We start from the raw sequence: 18653 nt of genomic DNA on the forward strand, positions 1-18653 counted from the left end.
GCCCAGGGAGAGGAGCACCACCGTCAGGGCAGCCCAGGGCGGCCCAGCTCCCGTCCAGGCCGATCAGTCAGCCCAGGGCCTGTCGCTCAGTCCTGTCCGACTCTTGGCGACCGCGTGGACTGTGGCCCGCCAGGCTTCTCCACCTGTGGGATTCTCCAGGCAAGAGTTGCTGGAGCAGGTGGCCACTTCATCCTCCAAACCCTCCCCTAGGACACCGCGTCAACTGCACAGCCCGACCCAAGAGTCGACCAGCTCTCTTCTGAAGGTGCCGGGCGGCGGGGGGCGGGGGAAGAATTTGCATCCAGGTCTGTGGGCAGATAGGGGTTGCTCCTGTTTTTCTTTTCAGTATGTTTTTGTTGTGACCAAGAGGTAGCAGAAAACTGAGGATCACGTTTCCTTGCTCCCGCCCCATGAGAGCGGGTGTCGGAAGGCGGGGTCCACAAGTCACTCCTACTCCCCTTCCCCAAGACCAGCCCCCGAGCCTGCCCACAGCAGCACCCTCAGGCAGCTCTCTGAGTGGACAAACACAGCTGGGCTCTGCTCCTGGGGCCTCTCGGGACCTCCCCCTGGCTGGAAACGCCCTGGAAAACCAGGGCTGGTGGTCCCCCGCAGTCTCTGGGCAGTGGCCTGGATGTCATGGGAGGCCCCAGAGCTGCACAGAGATGGGAGGAGTTGAGGCCCGACTCCCATGGCGCACCAGGGCCCGCTCGGAGGACCCCGAGAGGCTGGCAGGCAGTGTCCCTAAGCGTGAGCCTCCCAGCAGCACCCCAATCCCACAGAGTGTCACACACAGCCTCAAGCGTGGACAGAGGGCCAGGCTGGCCGGAGGTGCCGACTCTGAGCGGCTAGGGCCGCTGGGCAGCGAGAGGGTCAGCGGTTCCGGCCGGTGCCCGAGCCTGCGCCCCAGCGTCCAGGACTGGCTGTGTTTTGGTGCCACAGCAGGGCTCACAGGCCAGCTTCTGTCCAGCACCTGCAGGGGACACAGCCCCAGAGGCCTCAGACCAAGGTCAGCGGGGTCCCAGCTGCCAGGGGAGCCACTCCTGTCGTGAGCAGTCCCTGGCCGTCCCCAGCTGTCCCGCACTCACCTGCCGGGGGCATGAGGAGGCCCAGGGCCCGGGGATGGGGTCACGGAGGAGCCCCGCCAGTCAGATCCCAGCCGATCACAGCGGGGCTGGCCTGGAGGCTGCGAGGGTAGGACAGGGACTCCAGCCTTCCCTGGGGCTGCATGTGATTCGCCTTCAGAGGACACGTCGGGGCCAGGCGTCGCATCCACAGCCGGCCCGCCCCCCGCCATCTGCACGGCTGTCTGGGAGCCTGAGTGGCCTAAGCCAAGGAAGTCAGCACTTTGCTGAGACTTTGAGGTCTCTTCCTCTAGGGGAGGGTCTAGGTCAAGGGTGGAAAATTCTGGGGTCCCCGGGGCCAGGCAAGGCCAACCAGTTCTGCTTCCACTTCCCCAGCCGTCACCCAGCCCCTGTGGTCCCTGTCCACATGTGGGCCCAGCATAGCTGGGCCCACGGGGAGTCTGCACTGTCCCTGGGGAGTCTGCGGGTGACTGTAGACGCAGTGCAGGACAAGAACGGGGTGAGGTGCCTGCTTCCGTGGGGGAGCAGTGCACAGGGCCAGGGCGGCCACGGGCCGGGCCAGGGCAGGTGGTCAGGGCCGCAGCGCGGCCCTCACTGCCCAGGGACCCCCTTGTGTGTGGCCCCCAAGCACACAACTCCTCCCCGGCAACTGCCCAGCAGAGGGCTAGGGCCCTTCCCTGCATGGGTGGGGGTCTGGGGGAGAGGCCAGCCCCTCCCCCATGTAGTCACTCAGACAGCTTCACCCAGGGCGTCTCCAGGTCTCCAGGGAATCGGCTTCTGGACAACAGCGTTCCTTGGTCCTCATGGCAACAGAGCCGCCCTCCTGTTTCCAGGGAAACCAAGCCCTCAGCGTCGCGGTTGCTGCAGCAACACCTATGGGTTCAGTCAGCCACACTGTCCTGCCAACTCAGAGGGGAAGCTGGGCGTCCAGGACAGAGGAGCCAGGTGCTGCCCGGGTGTGGGGCCAGTGCTCGGACACAGGTCCCGGCCCAGCCAAGGTCCCAGGTGGAGAGTCTCGGGCCAAAGAGCCCCTGCTTTCTCTTGGGCCCTGTGCACCAGCCCGTGATGAGTTCCGCCTCCAGTGAGCCAGGCAACGGGGACTCTGCTGAGCGGTCCCGGCTGGGGCTGGACGTGGTGATCAAGGTCAGTGCTGTGGCCACCCTCCAGCACCCTCCTGGGAGCGGGGGCTGAAGGTCCCTTGGGAGGGAAGGGACCCTGGACAGAAAGACCACACCTCCCCGGCTGCAAGGGGTACTTTTCACATGCTCACGTGGTCAGCGCGAACAGAGAGTGACTGCATGCACGCACACACACAGGAGAACATGCACACACAGGAGCACACACACACAGACACACGAGCACACACAGGTGCACACACACACACAGACACACGAGCACATACAGGTGCACACACACACACAGACACATGAGCACACACAGGTGCACACACATGCAGACTCCAATAGGACAGAGCCTGGGGAGAGTCTAAACTGGAGGCTGGGGACCTCCACCCAGGCCCAGCCCCCCGATCTGTACTGTGTGAACTCGGGCAGCCAGCCCCCCTCTCTGCGCCCCAGGCCTGCTGCCTGCACACTGGGGGTGGGGGAGATGGAGGACCCTCCCACCCCAACAGTCTGGCTCACTGCTGCCTTGGTGGCAAAGTGTGGGAGTCAGCGGGCCTTCCTGGAGAGCTGTGGGCCCAGAGGTGGGTGTGGCCCATCCCAGGGTCTGTTCCGTGAGGCCCAGAAGTCCTGGTTCTGTCTTTCTTTATGGCCCGCACCTGGGTGACAAAAATCACAGCAACAAGGCCTCACCCCCAACGTTCCCCCTTCACTCCTGACTTGCAGCCCAGTGCCCAGCCCTGCCATCCCACCCTTAAGAGCCCCACACCCCGACCCCCGCCGTCGCCTGGCTCCAGCCATCAGAGCCAGCCCATCCCCACCCTGCTTCACCCCCTGGGGATCCCAGTGAACCCCTGGGAATCAGCTGACTCAGAGCCGTTTATTAACCCAGTGATTAGAAGCCCAGAACTATGCTGCAGGGGGTGACACGGCCCCAGACAAGCAGACGGGTCCTCAGGGAAGAGTCAGTGCCCACGGCTGTGCTGGGATTAGATCACGCGGTGGGGTCATGTGTGCAGACGTGGGACAGGCAGGGACAACGGCAGGATATTTGAATCAGGTGACACACAAGGCAAGCACGGTGGCCCTGGGTGGCACTGTCTGTCCGGCTCCCGTGAGGCCAGCCAGAGGTGAGCGCTGGCCGACCGGGCTGGGGCGCGGCCAGGGGAGGGAGGGCGGCTCACACCCCCCTGCCCCAGGCAGGCAGCTCCGCCCTGGGAAGGGCAATCTATCACTGCTTGGGATTCCAGGGAAGGAGAGCTGGAGACTTGAAGTCGCTGTGGCTACATGCTGGTGCCCACGTCCAGCAGTGGGCAGTGGTGCGTGGCACACAAGGCTGCCCCAGCTCCCGCTGCCCACGGGAAGCTGTCATCTGAAAGCCGTGAGGAGCCCTGGCAGGAGTGCGTGGCCCACCCGCCAGCATCTGTCATCTGCATGGCAGTGATTGAGATCTCAGGGCAATTACTCCTGGGCAAGCAGATGGGCGGGCCGGCGCCAAAGGTGCGCAGATAGGCCGTCCAGACAGATGGCAGGAGAGACGGCTCCTCCAGCCCTCCAGCTGCAGACAGAAGCCGAGGGGCCCGGGCAAGGCGCCGCCTGGGGACGGGGCTCACGTGGGACGAGACCCGAAGGGCTCCCCCACCCCCGGAGCCCCTGACACCCCGCCTGCTGCGGCCAGCCTCTCCCTGAGGCCCTCCCAGCCTCCCACCCACACCTAGAGCTGCACTCTCTGAGGGCCTGGACCAGAACAGGCCGACGGGCAGAGGCGCCCCGGGCAGGAAGGTCGGTTACTCTAGACCCAGTTCCGTCAGAAGTTTCAGGAAGGCTCAGGCTCTTTCTTTTGGGTTACATTTTGAGTAGTGGTGTTTTTCGAGGAACTTGTCCATTATGTGTTAATTTTCAGATTTGCTGCCTGGAGTTGTCCCTAACCTCCCCTCACTGTCTTTCCGAAGCCTGAGATTCTGAGGCAGGGCAACCTTCCGCCCCCCGGTGCTGAGGGTTTGAGACCCAGGAATCCCTGGGGACCCAGGACTTTGGGGTGAAGTTCAAGCAAGTCCCTGGCAGGCTCGGATGAGTCAGTCACCCCCGATCGACACTGTTTTCATTGCTGATACTGGTGGCTGTGGGTCTTCTTTATGGTATTTGTCTTCTGTTTCATTGATTTATGTATTTATTTTTCCTTTGCTTTTCAGTTCTTTGGATTGTTGTTCTTCTCAATTTTTGAGATGTGTGTTTAGCTCATTGATTTAGTCTTCTTTGTTTTTTAAAAAGATTTTCACTTAAAAAATTGTAGTAAATTATGTGTGTATGCTTGCTCAGTCATGTCCAACTCTTTGCAACCCCATGGACTATAGCCCACCAGGCTCCTCTGTTCATGGGATTTTCCAGGCAAGAATACTGGAGTGGGTTGCCATTGCCTTCTCCAGAAAAACAAATTGTGGTAAATTATAAACACATAAAGTTTACCATTTTCGCCACTTTTAAGTGCACAATTCAATGGCATTAAGCCCATTCGCATTGTGCAAGTATCACCGCCACCACCTCCAGAAGTTTTTCATCTTCCCAGACTGAACCCTGCTCCCATTAACACTAACTCTCCACCCCCTCCCCCAGCCCTGGTATCCATCCTTCTAACACTAACTCCCCACCCCACCCCCAGACCTCGTACCCATCCTACTTTCTATCACTGCAGATTTTACTACTCTAGGACCTCATATGAATGGAATCATGTAATATTTGTTGCTTTGTGTTTGGTTTATCTGCTTAGTTAGCGTTGTTCAGTCACTAAGTCATGTCCGGCTCTTTGTGACCCCATGGACTGCAGCATGCCAGGCTTCCTTGTCCTTCACCAGCTCCCGGAACTTGCTCAAATTCACGTTCACTAAGTTGATGATGGCGTTCAATCATCTCATCCTCTGTCATCCCCTTCTCCCCCTGCCTCCAATCTTCCCCAGCATCAGAGTATTTTCCAATGAGTTGGCTCTTTGTAGCAGGTGGCCAAAGTACTGGAGCTTCAGCTTCATCATCAGTGCTTCCAATGATTTCCCTTAGGATTGACTGGTTTGATTTCCTTATTGTCCAAGGGACTCTCAAGAGTCTTCTCTAATACTGCAGCTCAAAAGAATCAATTCTTCAGCACTCAGCCTTCTTTATGATCCAACTCTCACATACATACATGACTACTGGAAAAACCATAGCTTTGACTAGATTGATCTTTATCGGCAAAGTGATGTCTCTGCTTTTTAATATGCTGCCTAGGTTTGTCATAACTCTTCTTCCAAGAAGCAAGCATCTTTGAATTTCATGGCTTCAGTCACCATCTGCAGTGATTCTGGAGTTCACGAATATAAAATCTGTCACTGTTTCTACTTTTTCCCCTTCTATTTGCCATGAAGTGATGGGACTGGATGCCATGATCTTAGTTTTCTGAATGTTGAGTTTTAAGCCAGCTTTTTCACTCTCCTCTTTCACCATCATCAAGAAGCTCTTCAGTTCCTCTTCACTTTCTGCCATTAGAGTGGTATCATCTGCATATCTAAGGTTGCTGATATTTCTCCCGGCAATCTTGATTCCAGCTGGGGATTCATCCAGTCAGGCATTTTGCATGATGTACTCTGCACAGAAGTTAAATAAACTGGGTGACAATATACAGTCCTAACATACTCCTTTCTCAATTTGAAACCAGTCTATTGTTCCATGTCCGGTTCTAACTGGTGCTTCTTGACCTGCATACAGGTTTCTCAGGAGGCAGGTAAGGTGGTCTGGTATTCCCATCTCTCCAAGAATTTTCCACAGTTTGTTGTGATTCATACAATCAATTGCTTTAGCGTAGTCAATGAAGCAATAGATGTTTTTTTGGAATTCCCTTGCTTTTTCTATGACCCAATGGATGTTGGCAATTTGACCTTTGGTTTGTCCGCCTTTTCTAAATCCAGCTTGAATATCTGGAGGTTCTCAGTTTGCATACTGTTGAAGCCTGGCTTGACAGATTTTGAGCATTACTTTGCTAGTGTGAGAAATGAGTGCAATTGTGCAGTAGTTTGAGCATCTTTGGCATTGCCTTTCTTTGGGATTGAAATGAAATCTGACCTTTTCAAGTTCTGTGACCATATCGTCCTCTTCACCTGTACCCCACAGCCCCCAGTCCACCACCAGCAAGGTAGGGATTTTCATCCTGTTTCCTTGGTGGGGGGACCATGGCTGGCAGGTGACGGCCATGGGGCTGGACCCCACATCACGGAGGCACCAAGTCTTTCCTCCACTCTGCACAGTTCAGTTCAGTCACTCAGTCGTGTCCGACTCTTTGCGACTCCATGAATCGCAGCATGCCAGGCCTCTCTGTCCATCACCAACTCCCGGAGTTTACTCAAACTCATGCCCATCGAGTTGATGATGCCATCCAGCCATCTCATCCTCTGTCGTCCCCTTCTCCTCCTGCCCCCAATCCCTCCGAGCATCAGGGTCTTTTCCAATGAGTCAACTATTTGCATGAGGTGGCCAAAGTACTGGAGTCTCAGCTTCAGCATCAGTCCTTCCAGTGAACACCCAGGACTGATCTCCTTTAGGATGGACGGGTTGGATCTCCTTGTAGTCCAAGGGACTCGCAAGAGTCTTCTCCAACACCACAGTTCAAAAGCATCAATTTTTCAGCACTCGGCTTTCTTCACAGTCCAACTCTCACATCCATACATGACCACTGAAAAAACCATAGCCTTGACCAGATGGACCTTTGTTGGCAAAGTAATGTCTCTGCTTTTTAACATGCTATCTAGGTTGGTCATAACTTTCCTTCCAAGGAGTAAGAGAGTCTTTTAATTTCATGGCTGCAGTCACCATCTGCAGTGATTTTGCAGCCCAAAAAAATAAAGTCTGACACTGTTTCCACTGTCTCCCCATCTATTTCCCATGAGGTGATGGGACCAGATGTCATGATCTTAGTTTTCTGAATATTAAGCTTTAAGCCAACTTTTTCACGCTCCTCTTTCACTTTCATCAAGAGGCTTTTTAGTTCCTCTTCACTTTCTGCCATAAGGGTGGTGTCATCTGCATATCTGAGGTTATTGATATTTCTCCCAGGAGTATTTTAACCAGCAATTCCTACCCCGCCGCCCCCCCCCCCCCGCCCCCCGTCAGCTCTCTAGCAAGCAATTAAATAAACTTCATTTCTAGGTAAATATATATATTAGGCTTTGGAAATCATGAGGTTTCTGTAGCAACAGCTCACCTCCGAAGTTGGAGCATGAAGACAGCCATAGACAGTGTGTCTGCAAATGGGTGGGGTGATTTTCCCAGAAAGCTTTATTTAAGGACAAGTGGCAGGCCTGAATCTGGCCTGTAGATGGAGTCTGCTGAGCTCAGGATTAGCGGATGAAGGAGTAAAGGGATGGTCGTGTAGGTACCGTCATACAAATAGTGGTAGACAGTTGAGCGGGTGGATGGGCGTGGTGGACAGGCGGCCGGTTGGAAAAGTCATTGTCTACAAAGTGTGGCGGTGAGAGCAGAGGCCCGTATTCTGGAAAGTGGCCTTTGAAATGAAAACTCACCGGATATTCTTTTCACCTCTGGTTGGAGTGTTGCATGCACACAAAAACATACAGGCATCCTGAGTGCACAGCTTAACGTCCTCCCCAGCACTTGGCATTTCCTATCATTTTCCCACTCAGCCATTATGGTGAACATACAAGGATATCACAGGGCTTCCCTGGTGGCTCAAGGGTAAAGAATCCACCTGCACTGCAGGAGTCGCAAGAGACCGGGGTTTGATCCCTGGGTCGGGAAGATCCCCTGGAGGAGGGCATGGCAACCCACTCCAGTATCCTTGCCTGGAGAATCCCAAGGGCAGAGGAGCCTGGCGGGCTACAGTCCATGGGATTGTGAAGAGTTGGACACAACTGAGTGACTAACACTTTCACACTTTTCCATATGCATTTTCGAATCAGTTTGTTAATTTCTACAAGCTAAAAACCTTGCTGGGGTTTGGACTCGGATTCCATTGAATCTATAGATCCATTTGAGGGGGCTCGAGTCTTCCAATTCACAGGCAGAATCCATTCTTCCATTTATGTTTTTGCCAATTTTACTCAATGTCGTTCTCAACGGAGAGGCCTGGCACGTTTTACTATTACAATTGCTCCTGGGTGTTTGACCTGTTGGGTTGCTTCCTGTTTTTTAAATGATGGTAGCTGAGAACCCGACTCTGTTCAGAGGGTCGTTCCAGCCCAAGGCATCTTCAAAGCGCTCTGTCACTGACCTTGCAAACGCAGAGGACCCACCCCGTGCGGGTAGCCCCACCGCCCACCTCCCCTGAGTCCATGAAGTCCACCGCCCCCAAGGCTCTTCTGACCTCAGGAGGCACGTCACAGTCTAGCGGCGGTTCTAGTTGCTGCAAAGCGGGTGCTGGCTCCCAGCGCCCTCCTGTGTCCTGCGTCCTCCCTTTCATTTTTGCTTTAAGATTCCAAAGTCAGGGGGACTGAAGGGGAGGGGAGGAAGGGAAAGGCACCAGGGGAGGCGGAGGAGGTGCCAGCAGGAGGCCCAGGGGGGTGGGCACAGTGATGCTGTCTGCGTTCTGCCGCTGTCTCTGCCTCAGGGTCCTCATCTGTACAAGGGTGAGACAGGTGGTCTGGGGGCTTCCCAGAGTCTGGGTGAGAGAGGGCCCATGCGTGGGACAAGAGCCGGGAGGCTCTGAGAGTGCAGGGTGTGGCCAAGACCTGTGTGGATGGCAGCCAGGGTCCCTGCCCTCATCAGACGGGCCATGTCCCCCTTCCTGGCTCAGAAATGAGGATGGGGCCCCACGGTCCTCAGCAGAAGTTGGAGCCACCAGCCACCTCTCCTGTATCCCCACATCCTCCACCCCCGGCCCCGCACAGACACAGACTGGACGCCCAGGTTGCTGCCTCTGCCTCTTCCCGGACACCTGATCAGTGTCCCCTCTGGCTGGGGGACTCTTACTCACCCTTCAAGGTCCAACTCAAAGGCCACCTCCTCCAGGAAGCCTGTGTGGGCACCGGGGACACCAGAGCAGACAAGATCGACCGGATGCTTGCCCTCCGCAGCATCCTTGATCCGAGTCATTCTTCAGTTAGTGATTCAGACTGTGGACTTGGTTTTCAGTCATTCTGGTGCTGACCCTTGTCCATGTCTGCTTGTTCATTCTGCTGCTGACCTGTGTCCAACGAGCCTCCTTATGTGCCAAGCGCTGATGGGGCTGGGGGCTGGAGGTGCGGGTGCAGAGGTGAACGAGATGCTGTCCCCCGCCTTCACGATGCCTGGTTTCAGGCCTGGTGAGGACTGCCCCTTTGTGACTACTCAAGGTCCTCACTACTGCCTCGGCTCCTGCGGTGGTGCCCAGGGCCCCAGAGGGCTCACCCAACGCACGGAGACCTGGGCCGGACCATCCTGAGACACATCATGGCAGGGGCCAGGTGTTATTCTGGACACAGAGGCTCTTTCTCCTAAGGAGGTGGAGCCTGGCAGGCGGCCACCCGGGCCCAGGGCGCTCTGTGCCGCAGGCCAAGCCACAGAAGGAGGGCAAGCCGCCGTCCGGGGCTGGATTTGACGGGACGCCCATCCTCGGGTGTGTTCTTCAGGCTGTGCCCAGCCCTGGGGTGCAGGGGCCCCGCGGGAGTGCCCGGGGCAGGAAGGGAGGGAGGGGCAGAGGTGGAGGAGGAGAGCGGGCTGGGGTGGCCCCAGGCGGTCCCTGTCCCCCTGACATCAAGGCAGGGAGACCCCAGGCCAGCGCACCTGTGGAGTCCTGCGCCCTGGCCACTGGGCAGGTGCCAGGGGTCCGGTCCTGACTCGGCCACGGCCGCTGTAGATGTGGGCCCTGAGCTGCGCTTTCAGGTCGAGACAACAGATATAAATGTGCTGAGAACCCTCGAGGGGTGCTGCCCTTCTCGTTTCACCCCTTTTGTCCACAGACACGGGAGCCTCTGTGTTCCTGCCTCTGTGGGGCGGGGGTCCCAGCCTCCTCCCCAGAGCAGGGCAGCCGCAGCTCCTGCAGCGCCCCTTGTGGCCACACGGTGGCACTGTTGCAGCTCCACCGCCGCTGACCCCAGCTGCCGGCCGGGCCCCCCGCCCCGACCGGTCGGACACCCTCATTCACCCGGCTCCTGCCCCCCGAGGCTGCGGGCTGTGTTGGGCTGAGCCAAGGTCCCCTCTGGTCTCCCACTCTCGCAGGGTGCCTGGATGGGGCTTCTGGTCGCCCTCCCTGCCTCGCCACTGGGCCCCTCTGGACCTACCGTGGCCCACCCAGGGGTCTCCCTAACCGGGCTCTGGGTGTGGTGCAGCCTCACCACCCTCTGGAAGCCGCAGGGCTCCTTTTGCAAGTCCCCCCCCACCTTTGTGGACCTGTGTGCCTGTGCAGCTCCCCAGTTCAGAGGGGCCCCTTGGGGCCTGAGGCTCGTCACCAGCGAGCGGGACAGTGAGCCTGCTCTGGCTCACCTCCCTCTCTTTTCTTCAGCGGCATCTGCCTCTGAGCCCCCTCAATTCTGTGAAAATGGGGTCCCAGGGAAGCAACCCCCACCCTCCACGGAGCCTCAGGCCCCGGGTCCCTGGGACACCCCTGCCCTCATTTTCAAAGATGAAAACACGAGGCTCACGACGGCAGGTGACGTGCCTGGGGCTGGGCAGTGAGCTGGCTGCAGCAGAGCAGGGACCCCCGCCCATCTCTAGAGGGGAGCCCGCCTCTGACCCTGGGTGGGCAGACGGGGAGCCCACGTTCCTCGTTCCTCGGGGTGGAGGCCCTCCCGGTCCATACAGCCACACGCGGAGGGCAGCAGTGATGAAGCAAGAGGTGGCCATCCCCCTGGGTGTCACATGCAGGCCCCCACCAGGGCCCACCAGTGGTGTGACACGGGGGCTGCGACCTCCCGGGGTCCTCAGAGGAAGGCTGAGCTGACGGGGGGAAGGCCCTGGGGACACGGGCAAGCTCCACAGGCGGGTCTGGGGTCTTCTGGGAGGCTGAGGCCCAGCCCTGGTGTCCCCTCTGACCGCTGAGATTGCTGCCAGGGGCCTTCTGGAACTTTCCCAGTGCACTCCCGGTCACAGGAGGACAGTCTATCCCCGGGACAGACCAGGACCCGGAGGTCGCCCCGGCCTGCAGAACTATAGGTGGAGTCACGGGGTCCCCTGCGGGCAAGGGGACGGCTGCTCGTGGGGTCCAAGCCAAGCGCAGGCCCAAGGGCACGCCCTGGCTGGATGCCCCTCCCACTCCGGGCCCCTCCCCGCCACCCCCCTTGTTTCTGCTGGGGTGGGGGGAGGGGGTGGGGGAGGGGGAGGGTAGGAGCGAGGTGGAGGAGCGGAGGGCCGGGTGGAGAGGGGGCGGCCAGAGGCCCTCTGTGCACCCCCTCAGTGGCTCCAGCTGGGCCGCGGCCCATCTCAGGCACCCGGCCGCAGCTGGAACCCATTACGCCCCCAGCTCCTCCGGGACGCCCCGGCTAATAAGTGACCCTCTGTAAATGTTAGGAATGAGTCAAGCCTGTGCCGTGGCTCCTTCCCGTTAGAGCAGGGAGGGCGCGGGGAGGGGGGCCTCGGGCCGGGGCCTTCCTGGCCTAGGAGGAGGCTTCCTGGACGCGGCCCCTCAGGGAGGACCGCGGCTCAGCGCCTGCCTTTGGGCTCGCCTTCCTGGAGGACCGGGGAGGCCTTGGTGGTCTTGGCGTCACCTCCCCAGCTGGGCCCAGAAGGGAAGGCCCACATCTCCTCCCCTCTCTCAGCTCAGGAAGGCTACTCACAACTCACCAGTCATGCTGAGGAGTTAGCAGGGAGGTGCACTGAAGGCTACTCACCAAGGCCTCCCAGGGTATGCAGATGCCCATAGCAGCTGAAGGAGAGCAGGCTCCTCACTCCCAGGTCCTCACTCCCACGGTGCTCACTCCCATGGTTCTCACTCCCAGGTCCTCACTCCCACGGTCCTCACTCCCATTGTCCTCACTCAGGGGTCCTCACTCCCACGGTGCTCACTCCCATGGTCCTCACTCCCGCAGTGCTCACTCCCACGGTCCTCACTCCCACAGTGCTCACTCCCACAGTCCTCACTCCCACGGTCCTCACTCCCACGGTGCTCACTCCCACGGTCCTCACTCCCGGGTCCTCACTCCCACGGTGCTCACTCCCATGATCCTCATTCCCGGGTCCTCACTCCCATGATCCTCACTCCCACGGTGCTCACTCCCAGGGTTCTCACTCCCACAGTCCTCACTCCTGGATCCTCACTCCCACAGTCCTCACTCCCCCGGTCCTCACTCCCCGGTCCTCACTCCCACGGTGCTCATTCCCATGGTCCTCACTCCCACGGTGCTCACTCCTGGGTCCTCATTCCCACAGTCCTCACTCCCGGGTCCTCACTCCCACGATCCTCACTCCCACGGTGCTCACTCCCACAGTCCTCACTCCCATGGTCCTCACTCACAGGTCCTCACTCCCATGGTGCTCACTCCCGGGTCCTCACTCCCACGGTCCTAACTCCCATAGTGCTCACTCCCATGGTGCTCACTCCCACGGTACTCATTCTCACAGTCCTCACTCCTGGGTCCTCACTCCCACAGTGCTCACTCCCACGGTCCTCACTCCCACTGTGCTCATTCCCATGGTCCTCACTCCCAGGTCCTCACTCCGGGGTCTCACTCCAGGGTCTCACTCTGGGGTCTCAGTCCCAGGGTCCCCCTCTGGGGTCTCTCTCCCAGGTCTCACTCCCAGGGTCTCACTCCCAGGGTCTCTTTTTGGGGTCCCCCTCTGGGGTCTCACTCCAGGGTCCCCGTCCAGGGTCTCACTCCGGGGTCTCTCTCCCGGGTCTCTTTTCAGGGTCTCACTCTGGGGTCTCAGTCCCGGGGCCCCCCTCTGTGGTCTCACTCCGGGTTCCCCCTCTGGGGTGTCACTCTGGGGGGCCGGGCAGCAGCGTCGGCTCAGTGTCTGGGACTCACTGAGCTGCTGTGGGTGGGACGGGGGCACAGTGGTCATGCCCAAGCTCGGGTCCTGGGGTGACCCCGGCCCCCCTGGAGCTGACGTGGAGGAGAAGGCCTCTGTCTGGGCAGTTGTAAGCGGAAGAGGCCGGGCTGGGGTCCCAGGAGCACGGATCAGGCTGAGCTTGTACCAGGCGTGGCGGGAGGGCAGGGCTGAGCCCAGAAAGCCCCTGTCCCAGCAGCCTGGCCGGAGATCAGAGCCAGGTGGGGGGTCTCGGCCTCACGAGGGTCTTCAGGGAGGATAGAGGGGGCGAGGACAGGCAGGTAGAGGCTGGGCAGCGGTCACGCAGCACGCCCTGGACGGGAGGGAGCCTTGGGGAGCCTCGGGGCCAGGGTCTCGGGACACCAGAGGACAGGGCGCTGGGTCCTTGGGGGTCATGAGGGGACCCTGCCCTGTCGCTCTAGAGCCCCCAGGGCGGACATTCACCACCAGTTCCTCCCTCAGCACGTCACTCACGGCCTGAACCTCACGGTGGACGCCGCAGGGCCGATGGGCAGCCGGGCACATCCTGACCCCGGGCAATCTCTCTCGTCGCCCTCTCACGTCCGGAGCGCTCATGCCGCTTCAGAATTGGCTGCCTCAGCCCCCGGCGTTCACACGTCTTCCCCGTGGTCAGTGCCGGGATCTGCCCCGTGCAAAGGCCCTGCCCTGCCCTGGGCTCTGGAGAGCACCCAGACCCCACCCCTGGCGGGCCACCTTCCTGTAGCCAGGAACTCACAGGGCCGAGGCCAAATGCCGCCCGGTGCCCGGGAGCCCAGGACCAGCCTCTGGGGACCCAGGACCCCAGGCCTCCTACCCGGGACCCGGGACCCCGGGGTTCCTGCCACTCCCAGGCCTGTTTGGAGAGCTTCTGCAGCCGCTGAGCTGCTCTGGAGGGCCAGGCCAGACCGTGCCCACTGAGTGCTCGCTGCCCCGGCTCGGTCCTGCCCCACCCCATCCCCAGGCCCCCGCAGCCCCTCCCTGTGGACAGGGCGGCCGGCCTCGTTCTCCAGGAAGCCGTGTGGGTGCAACCCGGTCCTGCTACCGGTGGCCAGCCCCTCCATCCACGGGGCTCTGGGCCCGTTGGGTGGGGTTCAGGCCCCTCCCTGCCAAGCCCCACTGTGAAAACCGGGGGACCGCCTGCTCCAGGGGCGCCAAAGGCGGGGGCTCTGCCTCCCAGCATCCCCAGAGAGACCCAGGGCGGAGGTCAGGGCAGCCCCACAGAGGCACACTGGGCCTGGGCTGGAGCTCCGTGACCGCTCTCCCTTCCTCACCTGAGCTCGGAACAGCTCCGGGATGGGCAGGACAGCCTCCCCCTTCACAGCTGGCCTCGGGGGACCTCAGCCTCGCCCGGTCCTCCCCAGGGTGATGTGGTGCCCCCCTGACTCCGGTGGATTCACGGGGGTGTCTGGGGGCGGTGCCAGGACCTGCCGGCCCCAGGGGTCTCTCATGCGTGTCTTTCAGAGGCTGGAGGACACCATCCTGAGCCCCGCGGCCAGCAGAGAAGACCGCGCGCTGACTGTGCGCGGGGGACGCTGGCGGGCCTCCCCCACCCCCGTGCCTGCCCGCATCCGTGAGATTGTGGCCGGCAGCCTGGCTGAGGGGCCTCCCCAAGGTGAGGGGACGCCCCAGGGGAGCGGCAGGGTGGTTGTGGGAGTCCAGCCCCAGGGAGCCCAGCCCCCCAACCCCCTGCCCTGGCTCGGCTGGCCCCTCCCGGCCTGTCACCGTCCCTTGCGCTAGGGTGAGACTCACACCCTCCCACGGAGTCACCCACGGAGCCAGAAGCTCACACACACAGCATGCTCACCCCTGAGCTGCAGAGACCGTCCCCACCCAGCGTGCATTTCTGTTTGTGACTCTTGGCGACTGCCAGTCTTGTTTCTCACTGGATGAGTGAGAATCCTAGAGGCTGGCCCTCAGGAAGCACAGGTGCAGAGCGGCGGCCTGCCCATCGTCCCCACTGCTGGCCCTCTCACTGTCAGTCACCGTGGCCACCAGCCTGGCCCCAGGCCGTGCTCCTGACCCCTCGTGTGTGGGTCCCAGAGACCCCTTTCAGTAGTAAGGGCCTCTCCAGCCTCTGAGAGGAGCCAGGGCCTCTCTGTGTGTGTTAAGGAACAAGAGAGCCCTGCGTACTTAGACCAGCACTTACTACTCTGGGGGACAGCACCCTGCGGCCCTGAGACAGCGGTTCTCAAGCCCAGCGGGGGTGGGGGTGCCCAGCGTCCAGGCCGCCCCCACAGACCCTCTGCTGTGCTGGTTTAAGCTGCACTCGGGAGAGATGTGAGTGGGCACGTGCCCACCCAGAGGAGAGGAGGGTCTGCCCCTCTGCACCGGGGGCCCCTGGGCCAGGGTGGACAGGCCGCCAGACTGGGGGCTGGCCCAGCCACAGGCTGACCCTGCTGCTGCGTCTGCAGGGCTGCGGGAGCCCCCGGCCGCTCCAGGCCCTGGGTCGGAAGAGCACGCACCCCTGCAGGACGAGCTGTCCCGGCTGGAGGGCCTGCTGGCCCAGGCAGGCACCGAGCAGGGTGAGCTGGCTGGCAGGTACCACGTGGTCAGCGAACGGGTGAGTGCTCAGGGCGCCTGGTAGCCTTCCCTGGGGTGACCCGCGGGCCCGCCAGCAGGGGGACGACAGTGGCCGGCCACGGCCGAACCCTGCGCCGCAGAGAGAGAAACAGGCTGGAGCAGGCAGGTGAGGTAGTATGGTGCCCAGGGGTCCCGACCCAGCTTAAGCGATGATTTGTGCCCACCTGCCCAGAGCCCCGGGGGGGCCAGGACAGCCCTGACCTGTGGGGCCAGCGCCCTGCCCAGCGCGAGCACGTGGACACACCTGCCAAGGGGAGGCGGGCAGGCTGGAAGGACCTACTGCACCCCGGTCTCGCCCCTAACAGCCGAGGGGGACAGACAGGCCCTGGGCACACCCTCAGCGCCCCCAGCGGCCACAGGCCCTGCCAGGGAGACCGGCTGCGGCCAGAGGCCATTCATGCCCAACCTGTGGGGCCAGGAGGGCCTCCTGGTGTGCGGGCGGGGAACCTGAGGCGGGGAGGAGACGGAGGTCACCGGGCAGGGCCTCTGTCTCGTGTCCACCGCCCCAAGTCGTGACGGCCTGGGAGGAGGACGGGGTGGGGTGCCCGGCCCACAGTGGGGGTGCTCAGAGCCCCTGTGTCTGCACGGCCCCCCACTCCATGCAGCGGGACAGACGACCCCAGATGAAGGAACAGGCTCACGGCAGGTCCCAGCCGTGCAGGGCCACGCTGCGGGCTGAGACCTGACCCAGTCCAGCCCTTTCTCTGGTGTGACCGGTGACCGTGGCTGAAATCCCCAGCCGGCCATGCCTCCTCCCGGGTCCTGATGGCTTCCTGGGGTCTGTGGCATGCCCAACCCCACAAAGGGGCCCTGGGACCCCCGTCATCACCCACAGCCCCCCGAAGGGGCCCCGGGACCCCTGTCCTCAACCCCAGCCCCATGAAGGGACCCCCCAGCCCCCACCCCCGTCCTCACCCCCCAGCCCCATAAGAGGGCCCCCCACCCCCATCCTCACCCCCAGCCCCATAAGAGGGCCCCCCACCCCCATGCTCACCCCCAGCCCCACAAGAGGCCCCCCACCCCCGTCCTCAGCCCCACATCCCCCCTCCCCGGGAGCTCCTCAGGCAGGACCGGCGGACCGGGAGCACTGGGTGAGCTCGCCGCCCTCCCCCTCCCTGGCGGCGTGGAGCTGGGGGTGGGGGCGTCTTCCTAGCACAGGGTGGGGAGATGTTGGGAACAAGAGGCCGGTGGGAATAAAAGCCGCAGAAGCCCTGCAGCCAGATTAGGAAACCGAGTGAGTCAGTGAAATCCCGGCTCCAGGCCTCGCCCGCCCCCCGCGGGCGTCTGCCCCCCGCGTGCGGACCACGGAGGAGCCTGGTCTCCCTGAGTGCCCCCAAGGAGATGGGTGGGCGTGGGGGTGGGCATGACTGCTCCGTGGGTGTCTGTCTCCTTCCTTGCCGGGTCCCCCAGCCCCATCCCAGCACCCCCCCAGCCCCACCACTGGCCCCAGGGGAGCCCCGTCCTCCCCACCTCCCCCACCGGCCTCCTTGGCCCCAGGCACTGCCGCAGGTGAGCCCTCGGTTCTCCTGGTCTTCATGTCTCAGCCCCCGCCAGCTGGCCCCCTGGGCCTGTTGCAGCCCCTCCTTGGACCCCAGAACGTGCTCTGGGTGCAGATCTGGGTGGCACCCCCGGCCCCCAGCGGCCCCTTTCCCTCAGAGCAAGGTTCCCATCCGCTCAGCCCTGCAGACTCAACAGTGGTCTGGACCAGTTCCTGGGGCTTCCCTACCACCAGACCCACCTGGGGGCTGCAGGCCCACCTACTGTGGGGTGGCCTCGTCCCCTGCTCGATGAGGGGCTGGGGGCAGACAGAGGTTCAAGCACAGGCAGAAGGGGCAGGGTGGAACCCCATGCGCACTCACTCCCGTGCGGGTGACCGTAGTCCGGCTCCACATCCCCTCGCCTGGCCTGATGCGAGGCCTCCTCCACTGGCTGCAGCACGAGGCACAGGGCCGCCGTGGGGATGGCCACCAGCCTGACCCCTCTGACCAGACCCCAGTCAACCGCACCCCTGATCTTAGCCTGAACCCCACCCCAGCTGGGGACCCCCGGAGCCCTCCCACCCATCCCAGAGAGGGTGCTGTGCCTAAGCCACCCAGCCCACGGGACTGGGAAGCAGCTGGCCAGGTAGGTCAACGCCCTCTCCAGCTGCAGGCCCGGCTGGAGGCCACCAAGGCCCAGCTGCAGAGGTCGGAGCTGGAGCGCAGTGTGGACCTGGAGGAGGCCCTGGGCCGTCTGGAGGCGGCCGAGCAGAGGTGAGGCCGGGCGGGCATGGCCGGCAGGGCTGCAGGGAGCCGCGGGCAGGGCAGGTGCCCCGGGCTGTTGGCGACTCCTTCAGAATGACTCGGAGTCAGAGCGGGGGGTGGGGGGGGGGCGGTTGCAGGGCAGGGCAGGGTGGGGTGCCACACCCCTGGGCCTCAGTCTGCTCCCTGCTGTACCACCCCAGCCCCCCACCCCCGCCTGTCACAGCTGGGGCCAGGGCTCTGGCCCGTGCTACGGGCAGGCATCTGAGCTGCCCGTGGGCCTTGGTTGGCCTGGCCAGTCCTGGGGTGTCTCTGGGTTCCCCCCCAATCCCACTCCTCTTCCCACTCCAAGCCTGACCCCCAGGCCCCTCTGGCTTCAAGCCACTCTGCAGTCATGACCGGGCTCATTTGCACACTGTGGGTAATTGTATGTCACCCCCAGCCCCCCAGAGGGAGCCCTGAGCCCCAGGACACGCCCCTGGAGGGAAGAGCATCTCGCCAAGGTCCCTGCTGAGGGGAGCAGGCGGGGCGGGGCCCCCAAGGCAGCTCTGTCACCAGACCCGGGAAGGTTAAGCCGTCTGTGGCTTGCTTCCTGGACTTGCTTCCTCCTCAGGGACACTGGCAAAGGATTAGTGTTGAGAAGCGTCTTGAAAGCCAGTTTTGGAGAAGTGGGGGGTAGGGGCAGGGGCTGC

The 18653-nt window shown here is 61.9% G+C and overlaps 1 protein-coding gene across 1 annotated transcript in view; it reads left to right on the forward strand.

The window, feature by feature from the left end:
* Window positions 1-9401: 9401 nt before the first annotated feature.
* Window positions 9402-18653, forward strand: part of CROCC2 (ciliary rootlet coiled-coil, rootletin family member 2) — a 61166-nt gene continuing 51914 nt past the window's right edge. Inside the window, 10 exon segments of the mRNA XM_061119770.1 lie at window positions 9402-9483; window positions 9695-9776; window positions 10120-10285; window positions 10379-10622; window positions 11249-11450; window positions 13564-13774; window positions 13866-14344; window positions 14503-14753; window positions 15553-15701; window positions 17867-17973. Of these exon segments, the coding sequence (XP_060975753.1) occupies window positions 9402-9483; window positions 9695-9776; window positions 10120-10285; window positions 10379-10622; window positions 11249-11450; window positions 13564-13774; window positions 13866-14344; window positions 14503-14753; window positions 15553-15701; window positions 17867-17973 (1973 nt within the window).

Source organism: Dama dama, chromosome 20 (assembly GCF_033118175.1).
Source record: "Dama dama isolate Ldn47 chromosome 20, ASM3311817v1, whole genome shotgun sequence".
Lineage (NCBI taxonomy): Eukaryota > Metazoa > Chordata > Mammalia > Artiodactyla > Cervidae > Dama > Dama dama.